This window comes from Mercenaria mercenaria, chromosome 12 (genome assembly GCF_021730395.1).
Source record: "Mercenaria mercenaria strain notata chromosome 12, MADL_Memer_1, whole genome shotgun sequence".
In the NCBI taxonomy this organism is placed as follows: domain Eukaryota; kingdom Metazoa; phylum Mollusca; class Bivalvia; order Venerida; family Veneridae; genus Mercenaria; species Mercenaria mercenaria.
This window is the reverse complement of record NC_069372.1, coordinates 7,846,036-7,864,338: the sequence shown is the minus strand read 5'-3', so window position 1 is coordinate 7,864,338 and position 18,303 is coordinate 7,846,036. Positions and strand designations below refer to the sequence as shown.

Genomic DNA, 18,303 nt, shown 5'->3' with positions numbered 1-18,303 from the left:
TTTAGTTTACAGTTCAGATATGTTACTTAGTTTATCATGCAAGGGATAAACTCCTGGCCTCTTGTTCGCTATACCTACTGAGCTAACAGAACTGGCATATTTGCTTTTGAATGTGTGTTTCTTACATGAATGGCTGTCATTAGAAAAGAAGCCCATTCTATATACAGTCAAATCTCAATATCTCGACTTCGTCAGACGTCTGGACCAAGGGAAAAAGTCAACATATCGAAATATCGAGATATCCGAAGTTAGGTCAACTTTGGTTGGTAGGTGGTATAATGTAGTGTTGTGTTCATAAAAAGACGGGATTTTTTTTTTAGACAAAATATGTATATTTGTACATAAATATTATGTTTTACATATTAATTGGTCATTACTTGTTGAAATAATAATAATTTTTGAACCTACTTCCTGGTTTCTAATACCTCTTTCCACCATCTTGTGCTTTGTGCAATGCACATGATGTGAAATTCACTCTTAGGTTTAAACCTAAATACGATGTAAATTGCACAGAATCTTCATTTCTTTTTGTTTATAATTGCAATTAAATTCACTCAGTTTCGAATTTCAATATAAATTACTCAATTAGCGTTGCACACAGCCTGCGTTGCACACAGCTTGCGTCGCATGACACATGAGTGCCAGTTAATTGGCTTCGGGTCATATTAGCAGGACCTTTGAGTGAATAACTGTGCGTGTTGTTGTTCGCACCTACGGCAGCAGACGACAGTTGAGTGAATACAAGCGGGTGCAGCTTACGCACCTGCGTTAGGCAGACGATTAATGTCCACTCGTGATAACCGATGTCAAAATAGAGTAAATTTCAAAGTCGGGGATTGAGAATTTAGTCGAGATATCGAAAAAATGGAAATAAATATCCAAATTGAGATATCCGTAGTTGATTTATATGAAATAAGAAGGAAAAAAATCGGGACCGGGAAAATCCACTCGAGATATCGAAATAACCAAAGTCAAGATAACGGTTTTGGACTGTACATTTGTTTGGATAGTCTTTTGCTTTCACATAAAAAGAAAAAACTTCCTGTTTTATAAGTCACTCTAGACTTTGAGATTTAAATGATATTTACTCGATTTTAGATCCTACAATTGGAACTCGCTATTCCTGGGTGCCAATGCAGTAGCTGATGTCCTAGCAGAAAAATACAAGACCAGTAAAAGTGATATATTGGATACTGTAAGTGTCAAAATTTAAAATGCTATTATGTGCCATCACATTATTAAAAGGACTATTTTTTGCTCACCTTTGTGGATTCGAGCCTGGCTTTAGTCTTCATATGTGGAGAACATGGAGAAGGAGTTTAGAAGGTCAGTGTGCTTTCTGGTGCCTAAAATGATTTTGAGGGCCAGTTTGGATTTTCCTCCACCACTGAAGCTGGAAAGTGACCATATGACCTGAATTCTGTTAGTCTCATTTAAAACTCAGCAAATCAAACGAACAAAAGGATGGTTTGTAGAACTGGTTTCAAAGTTAACAAATCTTGATTTTGCAGACCAGTCTCAGTCTGGATAAAACATTGCCATTGGTTAATTTCAATATATTGTGATTAGCGACAACCAATCAGATGCAAGAGTTTAAAGACTGGTCACCAATTTCAGTTTTATAACCTAAAAAAAACTGTCTAGTTGAGATAAGTTTCCAGGTGCAATTTTGATGGTTATTAGCTCGACTATTCGAAGAATAGGGGAGCTATCCTACTCGCCCCGGCGTCGGCGTGAGCGTTAGCGTCACACAAATGTTAAAGTTTGTGTACCACCCCAAATATTTTCAAAGTCCATTGAGATATTGCTTTCATATTTTGCATACTTGTTTACCATCATGACCCCAGTCTGTAAAAAGGAGGAGGCAACTCTATCAAGCATTTTGACTGAATTATGGCCCCTTTTCGACTTAGAATAAATGTTAAAATTTGTGTACCACCCCAAATATTTTCAAAGTCCATTGAGATATTGCTTTCATATTTTGCATACTTGTTTACCATCATGACCCCAGTCTGTAAAAAGGAGGAGGCAACTCTATCAAGCATTTTGACTGAATTATGGCCCCTTTTCGACTTAGAATAAATGTTAAAGTTTGCGTACCACCCCAAATATTTTCAAAGTCCATTGAGATATTGCTTTCATAATTTGCATACTTGTTTACCATCATGACTCCAGTCTGTAAAAAGGAGGAGGCAACTCTGTCAAGCATTTTGACTGATTTATGGCCCCTTTTCAACTTAGAATAAATGTTAAAGTTTGCGTACCACCCCAAATATTTTCAAAGTCCATTGAGATATTGCTTTTATATTTTGCATACTTGTTTACCATCATGACCCCAGTCTGTAAACAGGAGGAGGCAACTCTATCAAGCATTTTGACTGAATTATGGCCCCTTTTCGACTTAGAATAAATGTTAAAGTTTGCGTACCACCCCAAATATTTTCAAAGTCCATTGAGATATTGCTTTTATATTTTGCATACTTGTTTACCATCATGACCCCAGTCTGTAAAAAAGAGGAGGCAACTCTATCAAGCATTTTGACTGAATTATGGCCCCTTTTCGACTTAGAATAAATGTTAAAGAATAAATGTTAAAGTTTGCGTACCACCCCAAATATTTTCAAAGTCCATTGAGATTTTGCTTTCATATTTTGCATACTTGTTTACCATCATGACCCCAGTCTGTAAAAAGGAGGAGGCAACTCTATCAAGCATTTTGACTGAATTATGGCCCCTTTTCGACTTAGAATATGCTTATTGTAATGTTAAAGTTTAACTCATTCACATTGCTTATATTATACTATCAAGCACTGAGAATAGTCGAGCGCGCTGTCCACTGACAGCTCTTGTTATATGTTATGTATTTAGGTTTCTGCTTCTTTGCTGATTCTAAAAATTTAATTAAATGTAGATGCATGTTAAATTGACATGAATAATCTTCTCAAATAGACTTTAAAGCACTAAAATAACAGTATTTGTTCATATGTAAGCTGAATAATTTACAGCTCTTTTTAGCTCACCTGAGCATAAAGTGTGAGCTATTATGATAACTAACCGTCCGTCTGTCGGCCTGTCTATCCATCTGTCCACTTTTCTTCAAACAACATCTCTTAAACCATGTAGTGGAAGTTGATGAAACTTGGCCTGATGTTCCTTGCATGGTCTTCTTCCGAAGTTGTTCAAACACTTCTGCTTTGTTGCACATACGGGCTGCCAGAGCTAAAAAATAGAATAATCTTCAAATGACATCTCAGAAACCACTAGACCAATTTTGAAATAATTTCACACAAATAGTACTTGTGTGACCCTCTACCAAGATTATTATCCCCCGCCGAAGGCGGAGGGATCTAGTTTTGGCGTCGTCCTTCTGTCCGTCTTTCTGTCAATCCGTCCATTCGGAGCCATATCTAGGAAGTGGTTTGGAATATTTAAATAAAACTTCATGTACATGTTCACCACTATGGGGAAATGCGGCCTGTCAAATTTCAGTCAGATTGCCCAAGTAACACCAGAGTTATTGCACTTAGTAGTTTCTAGTGTTAACTATATAGGGTACTATAAATATGGCAATTTCTGCTTCATAACTTGTGACATATTTGACCTAGAACTATGAAACTTGAATTAAATTTAGATTACCATAATGTGGTAGTGCACACACATTTCGTCAGGATCTCTGTAGTAACTTCAGAGTTATTGCCCTATAATTGTTTAAAAATCCACATAAATTATTTGTACAATACAAACTAACCAATTGGTAGAATTTCATTGCACTTGTTTCATTTTTTCAATGAATATTTATTATCCACATGTGAAGTCGTGTACCCACACTCAGTCACCCCCACTGCCCTGGTCACACCCCGTCTCCCTCCCCCACCCCCCCCCCCCCCCCCCCCATCCCCACAATTTTTTTTTTTTTTTTTTAAATCTTAAACCTTCCATGAATATTAATCAACATGCAAAGTTGTACCCTCCCCCCACCAGTCACCCCCCACCACCCCGATCATGCACACACCCGCCTCCCAAATTTTTTTTTTCATTTTTTATTTTCCATCAATATTTATTATCAACATTTGAAGTTTTATACCCTTACCCGGTCACCGCCGCCCCCCCCCCCCCCCCAATTTTTTCATTTTTTTTTTCATTTTTATTTTCCATCAACATTTATTATGAACATGTGAAGTTTTGTACCCTCACCCGGTCACCTCCCCCCTACAATTTTTTTTTCATTTTTCAAACCTTCTATGAATATTTATCAGTGTGTGAAATTGTAAACCCCAACCCCAGATTTCTTACTTGATTGTGCTCTCTTAACGACTTCTGTTCTTTTAAGAAATTAAGTTCAAATGTAATTAAATTATTTGCGTCTTAGTAACATCATTAACTTTTTGCCCTTTGCCATTCCTCAACACAAACCCATTCGGCGGGGAATACCATTTCATCGAATTTGCTTGTTCATATTATTCCGATTTGTCAAAAAATATGGCCGCCAGGGGGCAAGGTTACTTGGAAACTTTAAAAGTCTTCTTGTATGAAACTACTGGCCTGATTTAAAATGATTTCACTTAAATGGTCCTTGTGTGAACCTCTACCAAGATTGTTCAAATTATTCCAATTCATCAAAAAAGAAATGGCCGCCAAGGGGTGTTGTCACCTTTCTATTATGTACCAGTATATAGTGGAAACTTAAAAAATTTCCTGTATGAAACTGCTGGTCCAATTTTAAAAGGCCAGGCGATCATGACCCTCTTGTTTTTCTTCTTCAGGAGCTGAAGGGAAGTCTTGGTGTAAGACTGGCTCTTGGTGAAACACAAGTTGTACAGGAAACCAGAGACTTTCTTACAGATAATGGAGTGGCATTGGATAGTTTTAGTCAGGTACTGTCAAATCATGTAATTTCATGGGCACGAAATTTTGTGGTTTTGGTTCAATTTAGCAATTCGGAATTTAACCCTTACCCTGCTAAATTTTTATAATGAACTTGTCCGTCTTCCAATTTGGACAGTGCCATTAACTGTTAAAAGGAGTGCTTACCAAAAAGATACCAGCTGATTGGCGAACTGTAACAGTGCAGATCATGATCAGACTGCATGGATGTGCAGGCTGATCATGATCTACACTGGTCACAAAGGCAGAATCAGTCGTGTCCAGCATGGTAAGGGCTAAAGTCATTCATCTCCCACCTAAATTTAAGAGTGTTCTCATTGATTGATGAAAACATCAATTTATTCATAAGAACAAATTGGTAACTGTTAGAAGTTAACTTGTATGATATCTTTTTCTGTTAAAAAAACTTCATTGCATTGATATGCTATTGATAAAAGAGATTTTATTCAACAAATGTAATAGGTTAAGACAATCATGTTATGTACCGTACATGAAGCATTGCTTTTCATATAAACTTACCATATTTCAATGCTTTAGAATTATACTTTGCATGTTGTTCCAATACACTTACTCTATAAATATTTTCAGCCAAATGCGCCAAGAAGTAAAACAGTGATACTTGTCAAAAACCTTCCTGCTAAAACTGATGTAACAGAAATCGAGACAGTATTTTCACCATTTGGAAGTTTAGGACGAGTTTTGCTGCCACCGTCTGGTATATCTGCCATTGTTGAATTCCTTATTCCGACTGAAGCTAAGGCTGCCTTCACTAAACTGGCTTACAGAAAGGTATGATCATTTTAATAATTTTGGTTCTACTTGTTAAGAATTGTACCTCATATTTCCTAAACTCATAAGTTCACTTTTAAGATGATAATTTTTAAGATTTTTGATTTTATTCATACATGAAAATACAGCAGTTAGGAATCTAATGGCAGTTTAAACACATGGCTGTTTTAAAGAACATATTAAGTAGTACCAGTCATTCAAATAACACTTTAGCTTACGACATTAACACAGAAGCACTTGCTGCTAATAGCTGTTTGATTTTACCCTCTTAAAGAAAAAATCTTTGTTGTGAAGAAGCCATGTGCCTTGCTGAATGATGTTTGTTCTGTCAAATGTGCATTTAGTAATGTCTGGGTGCACACTTGAAGTTTTTTTGTCTCTCATTGTTTGACAGTAATATTTTAGAAACAACAAAACAGTGCAAAGAAGGTCTTGATTATATATATTTATTTAATCTCTGTAGTTCCATCATGTTCCATTGTTCTTGGAATGGGCTCCAATGGAAGTGTTTACATCTCCTGCTCCAGAAAAATCTAAAGACAAATCAAAGGACAAGAATACAGAGAAAGAAGGAACAGAAGAGACGATTGATGATAAAGAAGACTTAAAGGTTTGAGTTGTTTAAATATATGAAAATATGCTACAAGAAATATTTTGTATTTTAACAAGTCCATGTTGACAACCTTTAGGTGATTAGTCTATTTATCTTTATTGAGACAAGTCAAATTCATTCCAGAAACACCAAATCCAGTACTTGTAACATATGTATTCCCATCACATAAAAAGAAGAGTATATTTCATATTAATACTGTTTAACCTGCTTTAGTGGCCACCAGTGTTAAGCAGCCAGTAGTCTTAAGCAACCAGTAGTCTTGAGTCTTAAGCAGTCGGTCAGCTAACTTCCCAGGTTCACTTTTTGTTAATCCCCCGCCGTGGCGGAGAGATTATAGGAATGGTCTGCGTCCGTCCTTCCGTCCGTAACAAAATCGTGTCCGGTCCATATCTCCTAAACCCCTTGAAGGATTTTCATGAAACTTGGGTCAAATGATCACCTCATCAAGACGATGTGCAGAACCCATGAGTCAGCCATGCCGGCTCAAGGTCAAGGTAACAACTCTAGGTCAAAGGTTTGAGCCTTCCATTTTGTGTCTGCTCTATATCTCTTAAACCCCTTGAAGGAATTTTATAAAACTTGGGTCAAATGATCACCTCATCAAGACAATGTGCAGAACCCATGAGTCAGTCATGCTGGCTCAAGGTCAAGGTCACAACTTAGGGTCAAAGGTTTGAGCCTTCCATTTTGTGTCCGCTCTATATCTCTTAAACCCCTTGAAGGATTTTCATCAAACTTAGGTCAAACGATCACCTCATCAAGGCGATGTGCAGAACTTATGAGTCAGCCATGTCGGCTCAAGGTCAAGGTCACAACTGAAGGTCAAAGGTTTGAGCCTTCCATTTCGTGTCAGCTCTATATCTCCTAAACCCCTTGAAGGAATTTTATAAAACTTGGGTCAAATGATTACCTCATCAGAACGATGTGCAGAAATTATGAGTCAACCATGCCAGCTCAAGGTCAAGGTCACAGCTAAGGGTCGAAGGTTTGAGCCTTCCATTTGGTATCCACTCTGTAGATCTCCTAAACCCCTTGAATGATTTTCATCAAACTTGGGTCAACTGATCACCTCATCAAGAACTCATGAGTCAGCCATGTCAACTGAAGGTCAAGGTCACAACTGAAGGTCAAAGGTTTCAGCTCTGTATCTCCTAAACCCCTTGAAGGATTTTCATAAAACTTGGGTCAAATGATCACCTCATCAAGACGTTGTGCAGAATTCATGAGTCAGCCATGTCAGTTCAAGGTCAATGTCACAGCTAAAATCAAAGGTTTACCCTTTCACTATCCATAGCAGTGGCGGGGGATTTAGCTGTCTTTCAGACTGCCTTGTTGTAATTTCAACTTGTCTTTAGCAGCAACTTGCCTCAAACAGGCATATTGTGTTGCTCCCTTTGCCAACCGCTTGATTCAGGTTTGAATATTTACATTCGCCCTATTCTTTTCCATTGAAAATCATGACGTTCATTTCGTATGAACAGCAAAAGGAAAAGCGCAAAAATTACGTCAACGCTGCTTAGTGATAACGGGCGGCTGTTTTACAATGTCCACGTATAGTTCACATATAGTTAGGGAGAACGTTCCTGAGATCACATCGCAGTTGTTCCGTCTGGTGAACAGAATGACAGGGAAGCTGATTTTAATGTTAAATGCAACAAAATGTGTGCAATTTATAATATAATCTTGTTTACAAATGGAAAGGAAATATAATGTAAATATAAGAAATGAAACATTTTTTTCTGTGTTCATGCAAAATGCACGACAGAATAGGATCGGCAAATAAAACGTGGCTTGCGCGAATGCGGCGATTCATGGATTTGCTGATCCTATTCTGTCGTTCATTTCGCATGAACACCGAAAAAAAAATCATTTCTTAATTGTATGATAATTCATTCTGATGTATTGTAAAGATATTAAGAAAAAATGGAAAGGTTGTAGCATTAGAACTATTTTACATTTGTTTGTAGGAGGAAACTAAAAAGGAGAAAGCAGGGACAGAAGATAGTGATGATGATGACGAGGAAGAAACAGTCGGCAGTGTTTTATTTGTGAAAAATCTTAACTTTGATACTACTGATGAAAATTTAAAGCAAGTAAGTTTAGATCATTTAATTCATTAAGACAAGAAATTGTCCCTACATGTTATGTCATAAAGCAGGAACTAATTCACCAGTTTTCATGGTCGTTTTGGACTTAAGCACACAAGCTTAAAAAGAAATATTTGTATTGTATTTTTGAAAAGAAAAAGGTACGCACAATGGCTGGTACCTGGTTCTAAGGTTGTATAACTTAATGTGTTCAAAAGTAACCTCGCTATTGGTCACTTTCAAGATAAAGCTTAGAATCGACCAATAAAATGCTTGTTTTTTTCGACTAGTCTTCAAATTTAATATCATAAATAGGTAACCTGTATTTCATCCTAAGCAGAATTGCAGATGCTGCTGATTCAGTAGCTGTGTTGAGGGTAAAATTGGCAGTTAGATGCCCAAACCCTAATGAACTTTACCAGTCTTCAGACATTTACATAAATGAATATGTGTATTTTGTAGCATTTTAGTCAGTGCAAGGGGTTTAAAACAGCTAATGTCGCCAAGAAGAAAGACATGAAGAACCCAGGACAGATGTTGTCAATGGGTTACGGTTTTGTAGAGTTCAAAAGTCCTGATGGTGCGCAGGAGACAATGAAACATATGCAGCATACTGACCTAGATGGTCATACTCTCGAACTGAAAGTTTCAAATCGTACAACTGCTAGGTATGTTATCCGTTCTTTATCATTTTACTGCTGTACTGGTAGGCAGTCATGATAAGAAAGTCTTTAATCGTTTTGTATTTGCATCTGTGCATTCTTACTTAACATTTATTATTTTACAGCTTTTTCTGCTGTTAATTATTAAGGGTACATTATTAGTATATTGTTTTGCAGATGTCTGTCGGTCGGTCTGTATGTAGACCAATCCGTTTCTGGATGATAACTCAAGAGTGCTTGGGCCTAGGATCATGAAAGTTGATAGGGTTGTTGGTCTTAACCAGCAGATGACCCCTATTGATTTTGAAATCAGTGGGTCAAAGGTCAAGGTCACTGTGACCCAAAACAGTTAAATGGTTTCTGGATGATAACTCAAAAATGCTTGTGCCTAGGATCATGAAAGTTGATAGGTTGGTTGGTCATGACCAGCAGATGACCCCTATTGATTTTGAGGTCAGTAGGTCAAAGGTCAAGGTCACAGTTACCCAGAACAGTGAAACAGTTTTCGGATGATAACTCATGCTTGGGCCTAGAACAATGGAATTTGATAGGGTGGTTGGTCATGACCAACAGATGACTACTATTGATTTTGAGGTCAGTAGGTCAAAGGTCAAGGTCACTGTGGCCCAGAACAGTTAACAGTTTCCGGATGATAACTCGAGAACGCTTGGGTTTAGGATCATAAAAGTTGATAGGGAGGTTGGTCATGACCAGCAAATGACCCCTAATGATTTTGAGGTCAGTAGGTCAAAGGTCAAAGTCACAGTGACCAGGAAGAGTTAAATAGTTTCTGGATGATAATTATTATACCAGATTTATATCTGAAGAACCATTGGGCCTAGGATCACGAAATTTGATAGGGAGGTTGGTCATGACCAGCAGATGACCTCTATTGATTATGAGGTAAGTAGGCCAAAGGTCAAGGACACAGTGACCCATAACAGTAAAACAGTTTCCAGACGATAACTTGAGAACGTTTGGGCCTAAGATCACAAAACCTAATAGGGAGGTTGATCATGACCAGCTACCTATTGATTTTGAGGTCAGTAGGTCAGAGGTCAAAGTCACAGTGACCCAGAACAGTTAAAATGTGTCCAGACGATAACCTGAGAATGCTTGGGCCTAGGATCAAGAAATTTAATAGGAAGGTTTATCATGATCAGCAGATAACCTCTATTGATTTTGAGGTCAATAGGTCAAAGGTCAAGGTCACTTTGACCAAGAACAGTAGAACTTTTGTGCAAAGTGACCAAATAATTTTTATTCCTTGTGCAATTACTGAATGCATCAAGGGGGGCATTTCGTGTTCTACGAGCTCTTGTTCATCATTGCATCTGGCACAAGCCAGTCAGCTCAGAGCATTAGTCTAAGAATTCCTGCTTTTGATTCTGTGATAGAGTACTTTGTTTTCTGATACAATGTGAAGGCAAATATAAAATTAGGAAATAAAATACCATTAATAAAAGCAGTGAATCTATCAGAAAGAAAGAGTTTTCTTGCTTGCTGATTCTGAAGAGGACATACAGGACTGATAAGATGACATAGCAGTAATATACAGATAAACCTGTGCTAATGACCGCCTGTGAACAGAAACAACTTGGTTTTAAAGACCACTAGTTTGATTTACAATTTAAATATTGACAGTATATTTTAACCTGAGAATAAAGATTACCTGCCAGTAAAGACCACAGCATGGTCTTTATAAACAGGTTTGACAGCATTAGAATTAGACACTCGTATCATCAAACAGAAATACAGTCCAGCCTGTATATGTACATGTAGACTAGGATTAGGAAAAAAAGTTATTTGCAGATGGGCTTCATTTACTGGTTACTGTAGATTGCCTAATTTTGGCGTAAGCTGTATTGAGGGATTTTAATCGAGTTTTAAATTTTCGTGAAAGTTAGTGTTTGGGTTTTAGGATGTGATGCAGATTGCTATTTATAAATGTATTGGATTTGTGATGGCATTATTCCTGAATGTTAGAGAAAATAAAAACACTGAGAATATTGTCCATTCTACTGTAGACAACACTGCTTCTTGTATGCTGGACAGAATTATGTCTCCCACCACACAGTGGTGTGGGAGACATATTGATTTACTCCAGTCTGTGTGTGTGTCTGTGTGTATGTGTGTCTGTCACAAAGCTTGTCCGCACTCTAATTCAAACATTTCTCATCCGATTTTCACCAAACTTGAACAAAATGTGTTTGACCATGAGACCTCGGCCAAGTTCAATAACTAGCCAAATCGGTCCAGGCGTCTTGGAGTTATGGCCCTTGAATTAGCAAAAATCAGCCTTTTTACTCTTGTCCGCACTCTAATTCAAACATTTCTCATCCAATCCTCACCAAACTTGAACAAAATGTGTTTGACCATAAGACCTCAGCCAAGTTCGATAATTAGCCAAATCGGTTTTAGGCATTTTGGAGTTACGGCCCTTGAATTATCGAAAAATCTGCTGTTTTACTCTTGTCCGCACCCTAAGTCGAACATTTCTCATCCGATCTTCACCAAACTTTAACAAAATGTGTTTGACCATGAGATCTCGGCCAGGTTCGATAACTAGCCAAATCGGTCCAGGCATTTTGGAGTTACGGCCCTTGAATTACTGAAAAATCTGCCTTTTTGCTCTTGTCCGCTCTCTGCGTCAAACATTTCTTATCCGAGCTTCACCAAACTTGAACAACATGTGCTTGGCCATAAGACCTTAGCCAAGTTCGATAACTAGCCAAATCCGCCAGGACTTTTTTGATTTATGGCCCTTGAATTACTGATTGGATCCACTCGTCAAGACCATCTAATTGGATCTACTCATCTAAGCCATATAGAGACACTAGACATTTTTCATAGGGGCAGTTGTGGGAGACATGCGCTTTTCTCAAAAGCATCGCTAGTTATGCCCCCCTTCGAAGAAGGAGGGGTATATTGTTTTGCAGATGTCGGTCGGAATGTAGACCAATCCGTTTCCGGATGATAACTCAAGAACGCTTGGGCCTAGGATCATGAAAGTTGATAGGGAGGTTGATCATCACCAGCAGATGACCCCTATTGATTTTGAGGTCTGTATGTCAAAGGTCAAGGTCACAGTGACCCTGAATAGTAAAATGGTTTCCGGATGATAACTAAAGAACACTTGGGCCTAGGATCATGAAAGTTGATAGGGAGGTTGGTAATGGCCAGCAGATGACCACTATTGATTTTGAGGTCAGTATGTTAAAGGTCAAGGTCACAGTGACCCTGAACAGTAAAACCGTTTCCGGGTGATAACTGAAGAACGCTTAGGCCTAGGGTCATGAAAGTTAATAGGGAGGTTGGTCATGACCAGCAGATGACACCTATTGATTTTGAGGTCAGTATGTCAAAGGTCAGGGTCACAGTGACCAGGAACAGTAAAATGGTTTCCAGGCAATAACTCAAGAACGCTTGGGCCTAATGTCAGGAAAATTGATAGTTAGGTTGGCCATGACCAGCAGATGACCCCTATTGATTTTGATGTCATTAGGTCAAAGGTCAAGCTCACATTGGCCAGGAACAGTTAAACGGTTTCTGATCTTCTTGTCCAAAATCATAGGGCCTAGGGCTTTGATATTTGGTATGTAGCATAATCTAGTGGTCCTCTACCAAGATTGTTCAGATTATTTCCCTGGGGTCAAATATGGCCCCACCCTGGGGTTCACATGGTTTACATTGACTTATATAGGGAAAAACTTTGAAAATCTTCTTGTCCAAACCACAAAGACTATGGCTTTGATATTTTGTTATGTAGCATCATTTAGTGGTTCTCTACCAAGTTTGTTCAAATTATCCCTCTAGGGTCAAATATGGCCTCGCCCCAGGGGTCATATGGTTCATATAGACTTATATAGGGAAAAACTTAGAATCTTCATGTCCATAACTTACATCATTCAAATTTGGACCACATGTATAGTTTTGAGTGGCAAGATGAACCTTGACACGAGTTGACTTTGATCTTGACCTAGTGACCTACTTTCACATTTCTGTAGCTACAGCCTTCAGATTTGGACCACATGCATAGGTTTATGTACCGAAAAAAACTTTGAGATTGTTATTGACCTAGTGACCTACTTTCACATTTTTGAAGGTACAGGCTTCAAATTTGAACCACATGCATAGTTTTGTGTTCCAAAATAAAATTTGACCTGGATTTTGACCTAGTGACCTACGTTCATATTTCTCAAGCTACAGCCTTCAAATTTTAACCACTTGCATAGTTTTGTGTACAGAAATGAACTTTGATCTTGAGATTGACCTAGTGACCTACTTTCACATTTCTGAAGGTACAGGCTTCAAATTTGGACCACTTGCATAGTTTTGTGTTCCAAAATCAAATTTGACCTTGATTTTGACCTAGTGACCTACTTTCACATTTCTCAAGCTACAGCCTTCAAATTTGAACCACATGCATAGTTTTGTGTACCGAAATGAACTTTGATCTTGAGATTGACCTAGTGACCTACTTTCACATTTCTCAAGCCACAGCTTTCAAATTTGGACCACATACTCACTGTTTTGTACCGAAATGAAATTTGACCTTGATTTTGACCTTGAACAAGTCTTGAAATTTGGAACATTCAAAAATGGCTCAGTGGATGGTGCCAAGATCACTCTGTAATCTCTTGTTAGGTTAAAGGTCAAGGTCAGATTAAACCAGAATGGTAGAACTCTTGTTTACAGTGAGCATATAATTTCTGTTCCTTGTGCAATTACTGAATGCATCAAGGGGGGCATTTCGTGTTCAACGAGCTCTTGTTTTCCTGTGTTTTTGCTGGTGTTGTAAAACCTAATTTCTGAATGAATGCGTAAATTCATATGTTACTATAATTGAATAGTGCTTAAAAGAAAAGTATTTGCTTTACCTTATTTCTTTTATTTGTAGAAGAATATGCCATGCAAGAATAAGAATCTGTCACTAGTTGAAGGTGCAGATGGAAATATCTGGTTCTCGGATAGTTGTTTTGCGATATTTCGGCAGAGCCTAACCCTCGAGTCAGATGTTTCCATTCTCACCTTCAACCAGTGAAAGATTCTTATAATATTTTACAATGGAAAATGCCCGCACACTTAGCTCAATAGGGAGAGCGTAGATCTACAGATGGTGGGGTAATGAGTTTGATCCCCAGGCGGGAAGTATGTTCTCCTTGACAATTTGATAAAAGACACTGTGTCTGAAATCATTCGTCCTCCACCTCTGATAATTCATGTGGGGAAGTTGGCAGTTACTTGTGGAGAACAGGTTTGTACTGGTACAGAATCCAGGAACACTGGTTAGGTTAACTGCCCGCTGTTACATAACTGAAATACTGTTGAAAAACGGCATTAAACCCAAAAGAAAGAAAAATTTACAATGGAAAATGAAACTATAAAAAAGACAGGGGGCCTCCGTGGCCAAGTGGTTAAGGTCACTGACTTGGAATCACTTGCCCCTCACCAATGTGGATTCAAGCCTCACTTGGGGCATTGAATTCTCCATGTGAGGAAGCCATCCAGCTGGCTTACGGAAGGTTGATGGTTCTACCCAGGTGCCTGTCCTTGATGAAACAGTGCATGGAGGGGCACCTGGGGTTTTCATCCACAATCAAAGCTGGTATGTCGCCATATGACTTATGATTTTGTCCCTGCGACGTTAAACCCAACAAAACAAACAATTTTTAAATCTCTTGTGTTATACTTAAAATGGTTAGATGTGAAAAATAGTTTAAAATACCACTTCTGAACTTTAAATAACTGTAATTTCTTTGAGCTGTTATGATCTATTTTAGTGCAACTGGTGAGAAGTCAGGAAAGAAGAAGCAAAAAGAGAAGAAACAAAAAAGTACTAAAATTTTAGTGCGGAACATACCATTTGAGGCAAAACAGCATGAGGTTCGCGAGTTGTTTAAGTAAGCTATAGTGTTTTCATTTGCACAGTTTTTGTTAACATATGTAGATATCTGTTTGTACCTTATTGGCTGCCCAGCCAGTTTGCTGAATGGATGGAGGCAGTATTCTTAAAAAGCCACTACTTCTATGCGAGGGTGAACAGAATAATTTATTTGCTGATTTGAACATGTTTGAAGTCGCTGGAACTCCACCATTGATTCTTGGAAGAAAGTTGTCAGTTATTAGTGGGGAATTTGATATATGGTAAACAATATGTTTGTTTACAACTGCGAAAAATTTCATTAAAATCTACATTATAGAAAAATTTCTGATCAAAATCGTGATTTTCCAATTGGCTCTCTGTATGAAAACTTGACTCAGGTCAAAATTTTAACAAAAAATCAAGCATCTGACCCAATCTTTTTTTATATTTGCCGAATATTCTTGTATATCCTAAAGTTTTGAAAAATCAGGGTTAAATCAAATTCTACATTTTAGAAAACAAACCTGAACGTGCAGAGTTTAGAGAAGTTTATAAAAATATGAATATTTTGTGTTACAGAGTATTTGGAGAGTTGAAGAGTGTAAGATTACCCAAGAAGATGGGAGGAACTGGTTCACACCGAGGGTTTGGTTTTGTTGACTTTCTTACCAGACCAGATGCCAAGGTCAGTACTTTTTATGCCATAACTAATTATGAATATAATATAAGATATATAAAATTAGTGTAATCAATCTAGAGAAGTCAGTGTCTGTATTATGTTAATGTAGACGTGCAATTTCACTTGGATTACAGTATTTTTCCTCTTTCCTTTATCAAAGGTTGAAGTCAGATTTTAAATCAAGACTGTATAATGCAGAGTTTTCAGTTAACCCTATCTTTCTTCAGTTCTATTTTGCTTCAGTTCCCCCAATAAGAATATTTGGATTATACAGGTATATTGTTGTGTTTATATTAATGAAATTGAAGCATATTTGCAGAGAGCTTTTGAGTCACTGTGTCACAGTACTCACTTGTACGGTCGTAGACTGGTGCTGGAGTGGGCGGATAGTGCAGAGGACATTGATGACATCAGGAAACGTACAGCAGAACACTTTCATCCAGATGCTGAATGTAAGGAAGGCTTTTACACACGTAGACAAAATTTGTCCATTTCATATATTTTTTTATTTTTACTTATTTATTAATTATCTTTATGTTTTTTGTATACTCAATATCTTAGATTCTGGGACTTTTATGTAAAAAGACCTTTTAAGTTTTTAAAATCGGTGTAGGACTTGCATTTACACCTAGAAAAGAAGGTTACTATAATTTATAAGTTCACTTATCAAGATATTCTTCGTTTTATAAATGATGGCAGTAACTAGCTCCATTTATATTGATTGAACACATTTCTACTGGTTCCAGGATTTTGATACCTCTCTCAGAATGTTTTCTCGATATTGGTCATTTGGAATCAACCATTTAATGCTTATCATGCTGAACACGACTGATTCTGCCTTTGTGACCAGTGCAGATCATAATCAGCCTGCACATCCGTCCTGTCTGATCGTGATCTGCACTGTTCGCCGTTCAATCAGTAACTTTTGGTATGCACCCCTTTTAAACAGTTAATGTTACAGTCCAAATTGAAAGATGGACAAGTTCATCATAGAAATTTAGCAGGGTAAGGGTTAAATGTTGGAGTCGTATGGCAGTCTCCAAATGCTGCCATGTAGTTGTGATAGAAAAGTCAGTTCAAACATACCTGACATTTGTGTACTCTAGTTATGTCAATCTTCATGTCTTTACAGATGGTGGTAAAAAGAAGTTCACGAAATCTGGTTTGAAAGAAAGTCTGGAAATGGGCATGGATGAATGAAGAGCTCCAACAATGCTGACTGCATACACAAATACTGTGTATTGTTTACTCAAAAAGCGAAAAGCAGTTGTTGCGTGAAAAACAATAAATACAACAGTGACACTATGATTTGCAAAATCAGTCTGCATATTCACCATCTAACTGTAGAAAGTTTTAAGAAAATACTTAGGACTTTATACATTGTCACATACATTATATTCTGTGACATACATAATTATATGCTGTTGTTTTGGTATATTAGGTCTTCCCATACATTGGGCCAGAACACGCTAATGGGGGCCTCCTTTGCTGAATGGCTATGGTCACCGACTTTAGATCATTTGCCCCACACAGCAGTGGGTTTAAAAACTGTTCATATTGTAGAACTCTCATGTGAGGAAAGCATCCAGCTGACTTGCCGGAAGTTGGTGGATTTACACAGGTGTCAGTCTATGATAAACTAATAAACCTGGAGGGGCACCTGGTGTTTCCCTTTGTCAAAAGCTGGATTAAGATAGTTGACATGTGATCCATAATTATGTCATTGTGACATTAAAACGAACAAAAATGTCTTACCAGTACATGACTAGAATAGGTCGATGTACAGTTTTCTTTTGAATGGATATAAAGTTTTTTGTTGAATATATAGTCGTTACAGAATAATTATTTTAATTACTGTATTAGAACTGGGTCTTTGATTATTCTTAATGTACGTGTTATTTGGTGTACTATTCCTTTAAATAAATTGTAAGAGGGAATTATTACCTTGGTTTTTATTACGAAAAAATACAGGAGTTTGAATACTGTAAAAGCAGATGTTTTTACAAATGAAAATGCTATTTATTTTATAGATAGGCAGTCCTACAATTATGTGGATAGTCAAGGTGGTCATGTATCACAGATAACCATATGAACCAAAGCCAATTTAGCAGACTTGGCATTACTAAAATATCTTGTTAGCTCGCCTGAGCACAAAGTGCTCAATGTAAGCTGTTGTGATCACTCTGTGTCCGGCATCCTGCATTGCCGTCGTCAACAATTTGACTGTTAACACTAGAGGTCACAGTTTTCTCCAAGTCTTAATGAAACTTGGTCAGAATGTTATCCTCAATAAAATGTCTTACAAGTTTATTACTATAATACTGGGTCATCTGGGGTAAAAAACTAGGTCAGTGTACAATTAATAGGAAAACCCTGTTAGCACTCTAGAGGTCACACTTTCTACCTCATCTCAAAGAGCTATAAAATATGTATTTTATAGTTCTTTGCTTATCTTCATAAAACTTTGTCAAATCATAGAAACAACTTGTTACCACTCAAGAGGCAACATTTTTGACTTTATCTTCATAAAACTTGTTCTTAATGTTTGTCTACGAATTCTAGGTTATCAAGAGGCAGGACGTGAAGTGGTTGCTGCGGTGACACTTCAAGTGATCGAAATGATTGCAAACTTGCAATATGGCGGATATTTGCTAAAATTATCGCACGTTCGCTTCTTTTTTTTTCATCAGGTAAGTGGGTTTCTATTGTATTTTGATCTCTAC

The 18,303-nt window shown here is 37.5% G+C and overlaps 1 protein-coding gene across 2 annotated transcripts in view; it reads left to right on the top strand.

Moving 5' to 3' along the window:
• LOC123535463 (probable RNA-binding protein 19) overlaps positions 1–17,433 on the top strand; it is a 52,035-nt gene extending 34,602 nt beyond the window's left edge. The window contains exons 16-25 of one of the 2 annotated variants that reach the window (XM_045318151.2): positions 1,099–1,195; positions 4,764–4,874; positions 5,473–5,673; positions 6,137–6,283; positions 8,254–8,379; positions 8,836–9,041; positions 14,819–14,938; positions 15,481–15,586; positions 15,900–16,032; positions 16,713–17,433. In XM_045318151.2, coding sequence (XP_045174086.2) covers positions 1,099–1,195; positions 4,764–4,874; positions 5,473–5,673; positions 6,137–6,283; positions 8,254–8,379; positions 8,836–9,041; positions 14,819–14,938; positions 15,481–15,586; positions 15,900–16,032; positions 16,713–16,780 — 1,315 coding nt within the window. In that variant the 3' untranslated portion in view covers positions 16,781–17,433. Of the gene's footprint in view, positions 1–1,098; positions 1,196–4,763; positions 4,875–5,472; positions 5,674–6,136; positions 6,284–8,253; positions 8,380–8,835; positions 9,042–10,516; positions 11,045–14,818; positions 14,939–15,480; positions 15,587–15,899; positions 16,033–16,712 lie in introns of those variants that run through there. The other variant, XM_053519104.1, reaches the window with a different exon arrangement.
• Positions 17,434–18,303: the final 870 nt, after the last annotated feature.